The sequence below is a fragment of the Notolepis coatsorum genome (assembly GCF_963971535.1).
Source record: "Notolepis coatsorum genome assembly, chromosome: 10".
NCBI lineage: Eukaryota > Metazoa > Chordata > Actinopteri > Aulopiformes > Paralepididae > Notolepis > Notolepis coatsorum.
Window position 1 is genome coordinate 50,798,985 of NC_140174.1, and position 14,905 is coordinate 50,813,889.

Genomic DNA, 14,905 nt, shown 5'->3' on the forward strand with positions numbered 1-14,905 from the left:
ATAATGACGGCGTGTTCCTTTAAACTAGTCATTCGACTACGTATAGTTAACTATACTCCAGCACTGACCTGGAGAGCATTTTATCTTATTTTTGCCTAAATTATTCAGCTCTCGGCACCAGCGCCTGAGGACACCCAGACAGAGATGAGGCAACCCCCGCAGCTCACACACGCACGCACGCACGCACGCACGCACGCACGCACGCACGCACGCACGCACGCACACACACACACACACACACACACACACACACACACACACACACACACACACACACACACACACACACACACACAGCTCACACACACAACACACACACAACTAACAAACACTGCTCACACACACAGCTCATAAACACACACACACACACAACTCACACACACAGCTCATACACATAACTCACACACAGCTCACACACACAACTCACACACACACACACAGACAGTGGTTCGGGAGGTAGAGCAGTCGTCTGGTAATCCGGAGGTTCCCGGTTCGATTCCCGCTCCTCCCGGGCAGCTTGTCGAAGTGTCCTTGAGCAAGACACTTAACCCCTAATTGCTCCTAATGAGCAGGTTGGCACCTTGCATGGTTGCCTCCGTCGTCGGTGTGTGAATGTGTGAGTGAATGGGTCAAATGTGAGGAACAAATTGGAAAGCGCTTTGGATAAAATCGCTATATAAATGCAGCCATTTACCATTGACATCTGACACTCACACACACACACACACACACCACACACACACACACACAGCCAAGCCTTCCTTCTGTTTCTCCACTCCTCTACCTCTACTGCACTTTTCAGTTTTTTCAGAAGTGAGAAGTGCCCGACTTGACAGAACAAAGCTGTCTGTACTGTGATTCACAGAACAAACACCTACATGTTGTCACTCACAGAGTCCTCCCCCCTTTTTGTTTTTGGACATTTGACATTTTCGCTCCCAATTTAGCATTTTTTTTCCGTCAATAGACGAAGTGATTGCTTTAGATGTTTACCTCAGCCAAAATAATTGGGTGACTTCTAACGATGCGCCCCTGTTTTTCAAACAGAGGAAACCTGGGGATTTAGCCAAAGGCTACTGTCTCATTATCATCAGCTTTAATGAGCCAAAACAAGCGGGGTTCAGTACAAGATCACGACAGTCTTCGGAGAAAAAAAAAGTTTTTAAAAGGGACAAAATAATCCATTCCAGACAACACTCAAGGTTGCATTGACATTCCTTTATGAAAAGCGCATTGTTATTGTTGTTCAGAGGTTGAGATCTTTGGGTGAAGTTGGCAAAATAACGAGTCGGTTCTAGTGTCAGAAGTTCCCTCTTCTCTTTTCTTTCTTTCTTTTCTTTCACTCTCCACCCCCCCCCCCCCCCCATTCTCTCTCTCGCCCCATCTCCCTGAATATCTCCCTCGCCCCCCTTTCTCCAAGCGTCAGGCTCATCATTAGGGCCTGTAGATATTCCATTACACTTTAAGTTGGACGCCAGTAAAGGGCGGCTAAGTGGCGCAGTGGGCAAGGCGCTTGCCACTAATGCAGGAGATGCTGGGTTCGAGCCCAGCTCTCGGCATTGCTACCAGCTTGGCTGGTCGTTCATACTAACGCAATTGGCAGTGTTAGGGGTGGGAAGCTGGTGGGTGGGGATCGGACGTTGTGGACAGCGACTCCCACAGGTCGGTTGGTGCGCCTGCGCAGCAGAATCAGGAAGCGACGGGGGCAGCGTGTCCCTCCCACGCAGACCCTCGCCGCTGAAAGATCGCACTGTACAGGTGAAAAGATGCGACAGCTGCCTCCTCGTGTACCGGAGGGGACACGTGATGCAAGGCTTGGTCCACATTGCAGCCGGCCTGTGGGAGGCATGGCCTAACAGCGTTCGAGACAGGGGAGGGTAGAATTGGACAATACGAAATTGGGATGGGAGAAAAAAGATAATAGAAAATGGGAGAAAAAGTAGATAAAAAAAAAAAAGTTGGACGCCAGTAGCCAAATCCAGCTAATAGGATAATATGAAACACTTTGGCACCTCTGGTTTTGGATGTGTTGTGTGAGGGAGAGGGAGAGAGCCGCGTTCCCCAGCCTCGCATGGTTAGCCGGCGTTCGCTCTCCTGCCATGATCAGCGGGCATAACAGAGGCCTGTCTAATCGGCGTCACCATAAATGAGCTCCAGAAAAGCACCAGAGGAAAAAGGGCGGGAGAGAGAGGAGAGAAAGATGGACAGTGCAATGGAGCAGAGGAGACAATTTAGCACTAGAGAGAGAGAGAGAGAGAGAGATAGAGAGAGAGAGAGAGAGAGAGAGAGAGAGAGAGAGAGAGAGAGAGAGAGAGAGAGAGAGAGAGAGAGAGAGAGAGAGAGGTTGAGAAGCATCGCGAAGGGAAGACTATAGAGAGGCCCGATTGTACTGTTACAGAACGCCTGTCCAAAGTGGCACAGGCAGTCAGCTGGGTGCGTTTGTTAGTGTTGTTTGGAGCTCAGAGCAGCTGTCGGGCTACGTGGAAACGTGGGGGCCTACCGCCTGCCAGGCTGACGACAGACCCGACAGACCGACAGGCAGATACATCCAGACACGCCCTCTAATCTTTCTCCTCCGAGTCTCTTAACGAAGGAACAAAAGACCAGGGACAGGCAAAGTATGAGATACGCTGCCAGAGAGAGGGGAAGTTATTTCTCCTTCTCACTTTGTTAACGTGCCGCTGTTTGTTTGATTGTCTCGAGTGCTAAACTGCCAGGCAGCAGTAACTGTGATGCCTGTTACACCGTCGCCATGTGGTGTTTTGTTTTCGTCTCGGCACCTCTCGCAGGATGAACACTGATTGGAGCCATTAAGCCGCGAAATGGAGTAGGAAGAGACGTGCACATTAGGAGACGTGCAGCAGGAGCCTGAGGTGTCGTACGGTACAGGTACAATAGAAGAGTGAACATCTTGACTTCTGAAGAGCAGCTACACGGTATAGAGGCAATGGCAGTGCTTCAGTTCTGATCTTCAGTCGTACCTGTTCATGCATGCTCACACACACACACACACACACACACACACACACACACACACACACACACACACACACACACACACACACACACACACACACACACACACACACACAGGCACACATGCACGCAGGCACACATGCACGCAGGCACACACACACACACACACACACACACACACACACACACACACACACACACACACACACACACTCCCCCATCTGCACTATTTCAATTGCCTCCAATTGTCACATTCGTTGGGCCCCTGATGAGGAGATGGATCTGATTCGGCTGGCTGTACTGTTGATTACAATAGGTTCTGGGGACTGCAAATGTGCAACATCTGGTAGCCTGTATGCATGTGTGTGTCTGCCTCCCAGGTGACAGTGTGCGGACACACACACACACACACACACACACACACACACACACACACACCTACACACACACACACACACACACACACACAAACAGTCCCGGCCCATTCCTCATCTTCCACAGTACCATGGTGTGTCAGCCTCTGTAGTTTGTCACAAATCATGTTATAGCTCATATACCTCTAAGTCTATAAATGCAACCAAACACAAGCTCAGCTCAGCTAGGGAAACGTATGTCTCGTTCTCATGCCTTTGAGTTTTCTAAACAATGTCTGTTTTGTGGTATCATTTGCGAACCCAAAGACACCAAACACCCTGATAGATGGAAGCCAGTGAAACAATGCCGGACTGTTGAGAGACCAGGGCCCTCATTCATCAACGTGTTCTACGCACAGATCTGTGCTTACCCTGTGCGTACGATAATTTCTAAGCAAAGAGTGGGATTCATCAATTTCAACTTGAACTTGACTTCGTGCTTACATCTACGCACAGTTCAGACCTGGCGTACCTAGCGCCCAGTGGTAGAATATATTATTACAACAAGGAAATGAGCTTCTGTGCATAATAACACTGGCACGTTCTGTACGAACCGTAGTTCATTATAGTTCATTGTAAAATAGCAACAGTAGTGTAATTATGGTCAAAACCCTATAAATAGCATTTGGAATAATAGATCTTTCTCTCAGAATGAATGCAGCGGCGGTTAGGTGGTCGAGCGGAGATTGCGTTCGTCACCAGCCCCGGAGCTGTGAGCTTGGTTCGCCTGTTCGAATCCAGCTCACAGCTCCGGGGTTGTCACCAGCTTGGCTGGCCGTCTGCACTGATACAATTGGCTGTATCAGAGGGTGGGAGAAGCTGGCGGGGTGGGTCCGGGTCGTTGTAAACAGCGACTCCTACAGTTCGGTCGGGGCGCCTGCTAAGCGCGGATTGGACGTGAGGGGGATAGTGTGGTCCTCCCACACGCTACGCCCTCTCAATGAGAATCCGCGCTGCCAGGTGAAAAGAAGCGGTGATTGGCTGGACGTGTGTCGGAGGAAGCACGTGGTAGCCTCCACTCTCCCAAATGATCTGACTGTGGGGGGTAAAGCGCAGCGACCAGGAAGGGACTGGGAATTGGCATACGACTAACATTGGGATGGGAGAAAATCGGAGGAAAATGGAGGGGGAAAAAGACCAAAAAAAAAAAAAAAAAAATGAATGCAGCATGGTTTATATAGCGTTATCGGAATATACGGGGTGTAGGCTACTGACTGACTGCGCTCCGCGTAGCTTGATTGATTGATTGATTGAAAAGTTTATTAACAGATTGCAGAATGGGTACAGTACAGTACAGCTCAGTACATACAATTGTTAATTGGGGATGCAGACCAACTTTCGTCTTGTTTACATCAGGGTCCCCCATTTTCAATTCATCATAAATCATAAAGCTCAACTTGTTATTATTCTGCGCAGACCGCAGAAACACGGGAACGTTTTGATTATATTTAAAAGGCTTTACGTTAAACGAAACAAGTGGAACTTCGAAGCTGTAAGCAGAATACAAGTCATATGAATATAGTGTTCTTCCCCCTTTTTACTGTATAAGAAAGAATAGAAAACGCATTGCAATGACACTATAGTGGACAGACTATGTATATGATGGGATTCAAGTTCGCGTTTTTGTTGCTCATAGGCATGCTGTCAGAGTATGATATCTTAATCAAACATTCTAGAACATTTGTCGTCACAGATCATGTCCTAATAGAACATAGGCTATGGCATGGATCGTGATATTGTGTGGACTGTTATTATTACTGTACACCGGTACCACCCATTGTGACAACAGCCTTGTGAGTCCCGCACACAAACATGATGGAATTCAAGTTCATGTATTGAAAGGCAGGCTATCATACATGCAGTGAGATTCATTGTTCTTGTATATGCTCTCGTATTATATTGTTTATATAGGCTACCCAATACTGACATCAAAATAGATTGTAGTGTGCCTCTAGAAATCATATGCAGCAGGTAGAAAATTGACGGGAGATCCATCGCGATTTGGAATAAAATTGAGGAGAACTTTAATCCCTGGGGTATTAATCAAACAACACGGGAAAAGGCAGTCATATTCCAGCGCGGTCTTTATTAGCCGACAACAAAATAGATGCATCTAAAAATCATATAGCCAATCGAACACAACTAATAAAGGCATTCATATTACAGCACGGTTATAATGACACACAACCAACGCCAAACAGTGGTCAACGAACGGTCTTTATTAGTATTTTGAGCTGTCCAGGCAGAATTGCAGCAATGGTCTTAGGGAGCCGTTGATATCTGACATCACCGTTTACGAGTCCGCCTTTTATTTATCCCACAATACGCGATAGTGTCTTCTTGGTTCGACAGCAGTGAACAATCTTCGTGGAGTTTCTCAGGGTTCCGCTCGGGTCCGTCCATTATTTCACATCCCATGGGGGGTGTTTCCTCATTTTCATGACCATATATGGATAATCATGCACGAGCATTGACGGTAGAACAAAGTGGTATTCATCAACACGGAGGACCATAGAGCCTGCGTACGCACGTGTGATGAATGCCGACTTCCCTGTGCGTACGCTAGTTCTACATTCCGTGCTTACGCGTGGAAGTAGGTCAAGTTCTACGTCCACGTTGATGAATGAGGGCCCAGGAATGCCATCCTTCAAAAACATCATCTAGTCTAAATGTGATGAGCGCCAGGATCAATGGGCTGAGGAAGTGGCTCTACGGGTAAATGCCGTCCTGGACCTGCATGCAGCTGATGCCCAGTATCAAACCAAGTGCTATGATGACTTCAAGAGAGTTTCCTCAAGTGCAAGTTCCCAGTGCAGACCGGTTGATAGCTGTTTAGCTGCTGTCATTGACCACATGAATGCAGACAAGTCATCAACCTGGACAGTGTCAGAGTTACATGATATATATGTAGCCAACTCTGGGCACCTCTGCAGTAAGCAGACGCTATCTAACTTGTGTGACTTTTATGGTGATGCTGTAGCTGTCATGAGGGTGGAAGGGTGCCAGACTATTGTTGGTTTTAGACATTCCATGAGTAACTCACTCACTCAGTCACTTAAACTGATGAAACGAGATAAAACCAAGCTTTAAGAGAGTGCAAGCTGAGGTGCAGAATATTCCCTTGCACCGTGAATATGACCTTGGCAGCTTCCAGCATGACAAGATCATACAAGCCACAAGTCCATCCCATTTGAAGTTTCTCTCCTGTCTGGTATCAAAGGAAGAAAAAGTTACCAAACCATCACTTACACTCGCTCAGTGCATCCAGCAGCACATCAGTGGGAGCTGGAATCAGACAACCCTGGGGCTTGCCGTAAGACTCCACCATAAATATGGTAGCGCAGAGCTGGTCAAGAATCTTAACGAGCATCGCATTGTCACCATCTATGATGAAGTCATACGGTTCTGGAAGTCAGCTGCCAAATATGCTTCAGGGGACCCAGAGAAGTATCTGCGCACAGTTGGCTTGGAGAGGCAGATTGACCCCAGCCACAGTTGGGGTGACCATTTTGATCTTGTGGTCTTCACACTGAACGGTCGCCGCACGACTCATGCCATGGCCACTCAGTTTGTGCAGAATCCTGCAGGTATTCTGTTCCCTGGAGGAGCCACTCCTGGTGGTGGGGTCGTGTCACTAAAACTATCTCGACTGACAAAGCTTGACGCCAACTACTGCTTCTGCAAAGGCAATGACAGCACATGTTGCAACTCACTGACACACTCGCAGCAAAAAGAAGATGACATTAAAGTAAATTCAGAGGAAGATGAAGACAGTGGGGAGGAGTTTGATGATGAGGAGTTTGATGATGTGGATTCAGAGTTCTGAACACGGTAGCCACTTTCTGAGTGAGAAGTTTCAGGAAGACTTACACTCCAAAACAAGTAATTATCGACTACTACTATGCAGTAAGAAGAAGCACATATTATTATGTTGTGGCCTATATGCTTGAGTAATGTAAATACCTTTTTGTTATTTCTGTTTTATTAAGCTATGTTATTGTATTAAGGAACACAGTTTGACCAGTGTTAGTGTTTTTCCAATTTGCTGTGACGTTACAGGTAGTAAATAAAATAGTGGATGCCCTTCACATCTGAGTCTTTGTCTTGACAACGCAGATCTTTATACACCTGCCTATTTAGTATCTACTGTACTATGACAATATGACATTACCATAGGAACTATTTGGGGTCAGTAGAGATATTTTGAATACATAATGTCTGTGCTGTCCAAATGTAATCATTTCAGTGTCCTCTAAAACTTTCGAATTGACTGAAAATGCACCAAAATTGCACCAAAATGAGTTGAAATTTGGTAAATTCCTGTAAATATTGCAATTTCGAAACTCTTGAGTATCATAAATGGATTCAGCATCCCGAATAACCCCCAAACCCCCTCCAACATTGTTGAAATTGATCAAGTAGTTTCCGAGATTTGTCCATTTAGGTGATTATGCAAATGTTGCTATTTATGCAAAAAAAAAAAAAATTGCCCAACATGTACAACTTAGCATCCGGCAGTTTCTAAGTACTGGTGACCCATACTATCCATATCTATCATAAAAGTTTGGTGGTTCCAAAATGTCCGGGTTCATTGTGTTGGCAAATAGACTACAGCACCTGGTTGGCTGAGGAGCCAATATTATACTGAGTCATGGCTGCCCGCATCACGGACAGTCCCCGTTGGGGGGAGGGGGGCGGTGTGGTTAGGCAGGCCCACCCCACAGAGACCAATTACTCATCAGTCGTATCGCCGAACACTCAATCTGCACTAAAAGGATGTTGTTGTTTCTCCCTATGTTCACTTTTCTTTATTCCTTGGTGTTTTGAGCCGCTGAGGACTGTGCAGACACGTCTCCCAGAGACGGTGAAGAGATTAGAAAGTGGACCGTGCTCTTATTTCTTTTCTCTCCGAGGCGTCTGGGAGTCACATTCTCAACTGCATGTCCTGCCAACGCCACTACATTCTAATCAATGCTGCTCGACCCACAGCGACTTGTTAAGGCGTAAATGGGCCAAATCAGCATCCCGACTGAAGCGTCCCATTCTCTCTCTCTCTCCGCCCTCCCCCCCCTCTCTCTCCCTCTCTCTCTCCTTCCCCCCCCCTCTCTCTCTCTCTCTCTCTCTCTCTCTCTCTCTCTCTCTCTCTCTCTCTCTCTCTCTCTCTCTCTCTCTCTCTCTCTCTCTCTCTCTCTCTCTCTCTCTCTCTCTCTCTCTCTCTCTCTCTCTCTCTCTCTGCCCAGGGCATTCTCTTCTGCACCGCCGCGTGTCTGAGGAGCCCGTTGGACCTGCTGAAAACCTACCTCCACGAGTCCAGCCGGGTCTACCGAGACAAGATGGTGGAGGAGCAAGACTTCAAGGCCTTCGATTCGCTTCAGGAGGTCACTGTGAAAAAGTTCTACGAGGTGAGAGCTCTCACACAAAAAGTTCTACGAGGTGAGAGTTCTCACAAAAAGTTAAGCCGAGGAAGAGGAGAGAGGGCGGAGGGGTTCAGGGGAGGGTGGAGGGAGGGAGGGAGAGAGGGAGAGGGGGAAAAATCATTAGGCCGTTCTGTGTCTAGAGCTGGACATCAGTGGCCAGCACAGCGAGGAGAAAGAGGAGAGAAGTGGAGGACGGAGGGATAGAGAGAGAGAGAGAGAGGAGGGATGCGGAGAATACTAATCAGTGGAACGGGGGGCTCTGGCTGTCAGGGTCTGCGCCATCAGCCCAGCAAATTGGAAAATATTTTAATGGTTTTCTGTCCAGTGCTCCCTCAATACCCTCCTCCTCCCAGGGTCTCCATCACATGCAGGCCAGTCACGCCACCACCCAAGGAACTGACAAGCGTGTGCACGTAGGCACTCACACGTGTGCACGTAGGCGCATGCAAGCACACACACACACACACACACACACACACACACACACACACACACACACACACACACACACACACACACACAGATGGAAGGGAGAGAGGCCAACCGAGAGATCAGAGAACGGAAAGAAAGCGATTCAGAGCCACACTGTGTACTGTACGTTATTATTCAGAGGTGCCACCCCTCTGTAAACGCACACTCAGAGGAGCGACGGCGGCGTGTTTCACTCGCTGTTTTTCACACGTTAACAAGCGAGGCTGGAGAGACGGCTGTGTGGGCACAGTTGTCTAAAGGTCGGAATGCACACTTTGACGTCAGTAAAAGTCCGCTTTGAGCGGCGCCGTTTCTAGGGATGTATCCGAATATTGTATAGCGTGGATAATAAGCACGGATAATGCGTTTGAAACAGATGTTTCTTCTATCTGAAGTTGCTTGTTATTATTCGGATTCAGGGACGTTTTTATAAAAGAAAAGTCAGCTCCATGTAGAGTTCTCATAGCTTGTCTTAATGTTACACGGCAGAGAGGGGGGGGTTTGGTGGTTGGGTTGGCTGTCAGATAGACTCAAACATATTCGGGGGAAACACTAGACTCGGCTCCGTTCGAACCTGGGAGCTGTCAGATAGACTCAGACCCCTTAGTCTTGATTTAGAACGGTGTGTGTGTGTGTGTGTGTGTGTGTGTGTGTGTGTGTGTGTGTGTGTGTGTGTGTGTGTGTGTGTGTGTGTGTGTGTGTGTGTGTGTGTGTGTGTGTGTGTGTGTGTGTGTGTGTGTGTGTGTGTGTGTGTGTGTGTGTGTGTGTGTGTGTGTGTGTGTGTGTGTGTGGAATGGTGGGGGGGGGGGGGGTTGCTATAATAAGTTGTCATATGAAGACTCTTGTCTTACCCGATGACGTCTTCTTCTAGCCTTCCCCCCTGTGCCTGCCTGTGATGCATCATGTTAAATCCATCCTTGCCAAGAAAGTGGCTTGGTAATAACAAATAAAAGCAGATCATGCTGTTTTGAGTTGACGATGACATTTATTCCAAAATGATGAATATGCAGCATGACTTGTTTTTACAATCAGTTGTGTTGCTGCACGGCATCCTGTTTCATGCCATGCTCTATTCGCCTCGCAAGCCTGAAAAAGGCCAATCCTGTGTAATCTTGTGTGTTGATAACAGACGGAAAGACAACTTTAACGGTATGTATATTAGGCTACAATTGTTCCTTGCAGAACGACTGACCCTTCTATCTATAAATATAAAAACAGAATGGGTCATACAGCCCCAACTTTCTCTCCGATATTTTTCAGCACTGGGAGACAACTGAAATCTTTTCTACTACAAACATTTCTGTGACCGGTCTTCTTAAACCGGAACAGACTCAGAGCAGAGGTCGTCAATAACACCTTAAAACAAAAAACAAAAAAAGAGAGAGAGATTAAAATGATATGCCAATATTAAATCAAGTTGATGCTTTGAAGGCACAACAATTGCATTGCCAATGAATATTATGTTAGAAAATATACAAAATTACATTTGACTGATTTTGCACTACTTATTGTATAAACAACGCTCACGTCCGGTCTTCTATCTGAATAGATACAGATATGGAAACTTTTGTTGCTTGAACAGATACAGATACAGATAATGACATCTCCACACACCCCTAATAGGTAGGCCACACAACATGATATTACGCTTAAATGTAATCAAATGTAATCATGAAAATAAAATAGTGATTGATTGATTATTATATTATTAGCGTTGTGCACGCAAGGTGCCCAGCCCACAGGGACTTACAAGACGCTACAATATACAAAACATGGAGTGATGTGCAATGTAAAAATCAATACCATTATAAACTCATCAACCTTTCCCATGGAAATGTATGCGGATGACACGGCAATGTATGTCTCTGCAGAGAAACTTGGTTAATACGTTGCTCCAAGAAGAGTTAATGCTGGTTTCTAATTGGGTTACTGAAAACAAGTTAAAGTTAAATGTTTCAAAAACAAAGACTATCATGCTGGCCTCTAGAAATATAAGAACGGATCAGGAACTAAATATTGTGTTGAATGGTGCTGCTATCGAGCAGGTTAGAGAGGCCAAGTTGTTGGGCGTGATTATTGATGAAAAGCTTGCTTAGCCACATTAATAACATAGTGGCTAAAATGAGTAGGAGTATTTCAATGATCAGAAGGTGTGCTCATCTATTGAGTGAGAAGACAGTTAAAGTAATGTTACAAGCTTTAGTCCTATCCCACTTGGACTACTGCCCAACAATTTGGTTGAATGCTTCAAAGCGGCATCTGGAGAAACTTCAACTCGCTCAGAACAGAGCGGCACGTCTCGCCCTCCGCTGCTCTGTGATCAGAACTACAACCCACCAATACTAGACATGGCTATGTCACCAGACACGTATATTCATGCTTTGAATATATCTTTACTATATTATTCATGCTGTGAATATATCATTTACGACAGGCGCGCCAGGCGCACCTTGCTTATGTATACCTGACCAGGGGTCCTCACAGGCAGTTGGCTGCCAGCCGTGAATGGAGTTACACTCATGCTGAACGATGCTTACCTTTGAATAAACATATAAACGCTATCTCCTCGTCCTGAAGATTATTCTATTTAATCGAATACGACATGGTGTCAGAAGCGGGGTGAACATGGATATCAACGGAGTCCCGTCGCCACGGATGAATTGGGATTCTCTGGACTTACCGGGAGAATGGAAGAAGTTCAGGCAGCACGCGGAGTTGATGTTTTCGGGCCCACTCAAGAAGAAAGGAGAGGACGAGAAATGTAGCTACCTGCTATTGTGGAGCGGAGAAAGAGGGAGAGACATTCACAACACATGGACTCTCAGTGCAGATGAAGCAAAGGTACTGAAGAGCTACTATGACAGTTTCGAAGCATACGTACTTCCAAGGAGGAACACAATCTTCGCCAGGTACAAATTCCATGAGAAAACCCAGCAACCGAGCGAGTCATTCGAACAATTTGTCACTGCATTGAAACTACTGGTGAAAGACTGTGCATATGTGAACAATGATGAGATGGTTAGAGACCGCATAGTGTTTGGCATACACTCAGCAAAAGTAAGAGAGAAACTATTAAACGTAGGATCAGACTTGTCGTTAGACAACGCGATAGATATAGCTAGAGCCCACGAGCTAGCACAATCACAGATAAAGAGCTTTACTGGCGCCACGTGCAGCGCGCAGGAGCAGCTCGTGCACGAGGTGCACAGACATGAACAGAAGCATAGCGCTCAGAGATATCGCCCCAGAGCAGAGTGGACAGAGAGAGCGAACAGAGCGAGCGACACAGACACACGTAAGAACTGTGGATACTGTGGGGGTAGAGCTCACAAGAAAGGGGATAACTGTGTAGCTAGGGGAAAACAGTGCACGAAGTGTGGAAAATGGAACCACTTTGCCAAAGTCTGCAGGGCCGGTAGCTTCCAGAAAAAGTCAGTACACGAGATTAGCATGCGCTCTGAGTCAGGAGAAGAGTCAGACGACCTGTATGTAGACACCGTGACAGACAGACGGTTTGATGCAACAGAACAAGCGTTCGCAGACATACAAGTAGGAAAACAGGGCACAGAGCTTAAATTTAAGTTAGACACAGGTGCACAAGTAAATGTAATTCCTTTGAGAGAGTATCACAGTTTACAAGATAAACGCAAAATACAGCCTACCTCACACAGACTGACAGGATATGGTGGAGAGAAGCTAGTGGTAAAGGGCACATGCACGTTAAAGTGTAAATACAAAGAGCGTGGCATGTTGTTAGACTTTTACATAGTAGACACTCAGGCACCCCCAGTTCTAGGTTTACAGGCATGCCTGAATATGGACCTCATTAAACTAGTATTGTCAGTGAATGCACACACAGATAAACAGTCCATCATGGAAGAATACCACGACGTGTTTAAAGGGATAGGACTATTCCCAGGAGAGTGTCACATCCATATAGACCCAGACGCCAAGCCAGTAGTCTGCCCACTGAGAAGGACACCGATCGCCCTGCGTGGCCGACTAAAGAAGGAGCTACAGAGTATGGAAGACACACAGATCATCGCTAGAATCATCGAACCAACGGAGTGGGTCAGTGCACTGGTCATTGTTGAGAAGCCACGCACAGGCAAGCTCAGACTATGTTTGGATCCTAAGGAGCTAAACAAGGCTATCAAGCGCCCGCACTACCCTCTGCCGACACTAGAGGACATCACACCCAGACTAACAGGCGCACGCTATTTCAGCGTACTGGATGCAAGGTCGGGATACTGGTCCATCAAGCTCTCCACAGAATCATCGAAGCTGACGACGTTCAACACACCGTTTGGACGGTACAGATTCCTACGATTACCATTTGGGCTCGCTTCTGCCCAAGACGAGTTCCAACGAAAAATCGACGAGACATACGAGGGACTGAACGGAGTAGCAGCTATAGTAGACGACATCCTTGTATATGGCGCGACCAGAGAGGAACACGATAAGAACCTACATGCAATGATGGTGAGATCACGGGAGAGAGGCGTTCGGCTCAACGCAGACAAGTGCACCATCGGAGCCACCGAAGTGAGCTACTTCGGGCACATCCTTTCAGCTGACGGCATGAAGCCTGACCCAGGCAAGATAGCTGCCATCAAGGAGATGGAGGCGCCAAAGAGCCGTGCAGAACTGGAAACCGTGCTAGGTATGGTCAACTATCTGGCGAAATTCGCCCCGAGCCTCTCCGAGATCAACGCACCCATGAGACAGCTGCTTAAACAATCGAATGAATTCCTGTGGGACGCGCAGCACGACGCGGCATTCCAAAAGATGAAAGACATACTTACCAGTGAACCTGGGCCAGTCCTCATCTACTTTGACCCAGATAAGGAGCTCAGCTTACAAGTGGACGCATCAAAGTATGGTCTGGGTGCTGTGCTGATGCAGGAAGGAAGGCCCATTAGCTACGCATCCAGATCACTCACGGACAGCGAGGTCAACTACGCACAAATCGAAAAGGAGATGTACGCAGTCCTTTATGGATTCAAACGTTTCCACCAATATGCCTACGGTCGCCATGTTATGGTGCAATCTGACCACAAGCCCCTGGAGTCGATCATGAAGAAGCCGATCGCCGCAGCCCCACCGCGGTTACAGAGGATGATACTGCAACTACACAAGTATAACTTCACGATAGTGCACCGCCCTGGGAAAGACATCCCAGTAGACCCGACACGCTGTCCAGGAAATCACTCACCTCTCACGACGACGGTCTCAGTGAAGGGATGGACCTTCAGGTACACATGGTGTACAACAGCTTACCTGTACACGACGACAGGCTACAGGAGATCAGAGAAATGACAGACAATGACACACAGCTAAAGCTGCTCAGCCAGGCTATCCTGGAGGGATGGCCTGAGGAAAGAAAACAATGCCCCCAGAACATTACCGAATACTGGAATCACAGAGATGAACTATCCAAGACGAATGGAATAATTTTCAAGGGGGAGAAAATAGTCATCCCTACCAGCCTCAGAGGAGATATGCTGATCAAGATCCATGCAGGCCACATGGGAATGGAAAAATGCAAACTGAGAGCACGAGACATCATGTTCTGGCCTGGAATGGGTAGACATATAGAGCAAGTCGTGGAGAAGTGCTCAATATGCC

The 14,905-nt window shown here is 47.0% G+C and overlaps 1 protein-coding gene across 1 annotated transcript in view; it reads left to right on the forward strand.

Annotated features, from left to right (window-relative positions):
* Positions 1-14,905, forward strand: part of dnah9 (dynein, axonemal, heavy chain 9) — a gene marked incomplete at its 5' end in the record, with an annotated part of 366,889 nt that overhangs the window by 159,088 nt on the left and 192,896 nt on the right. Inside the window, 1 exon segment of the mRNA XM_084323040.1 lies at positions 8,630-8,791. Coding sequence (XP_084179166.1) covers positions 8,630-8,791 — 162 coding nt within the window.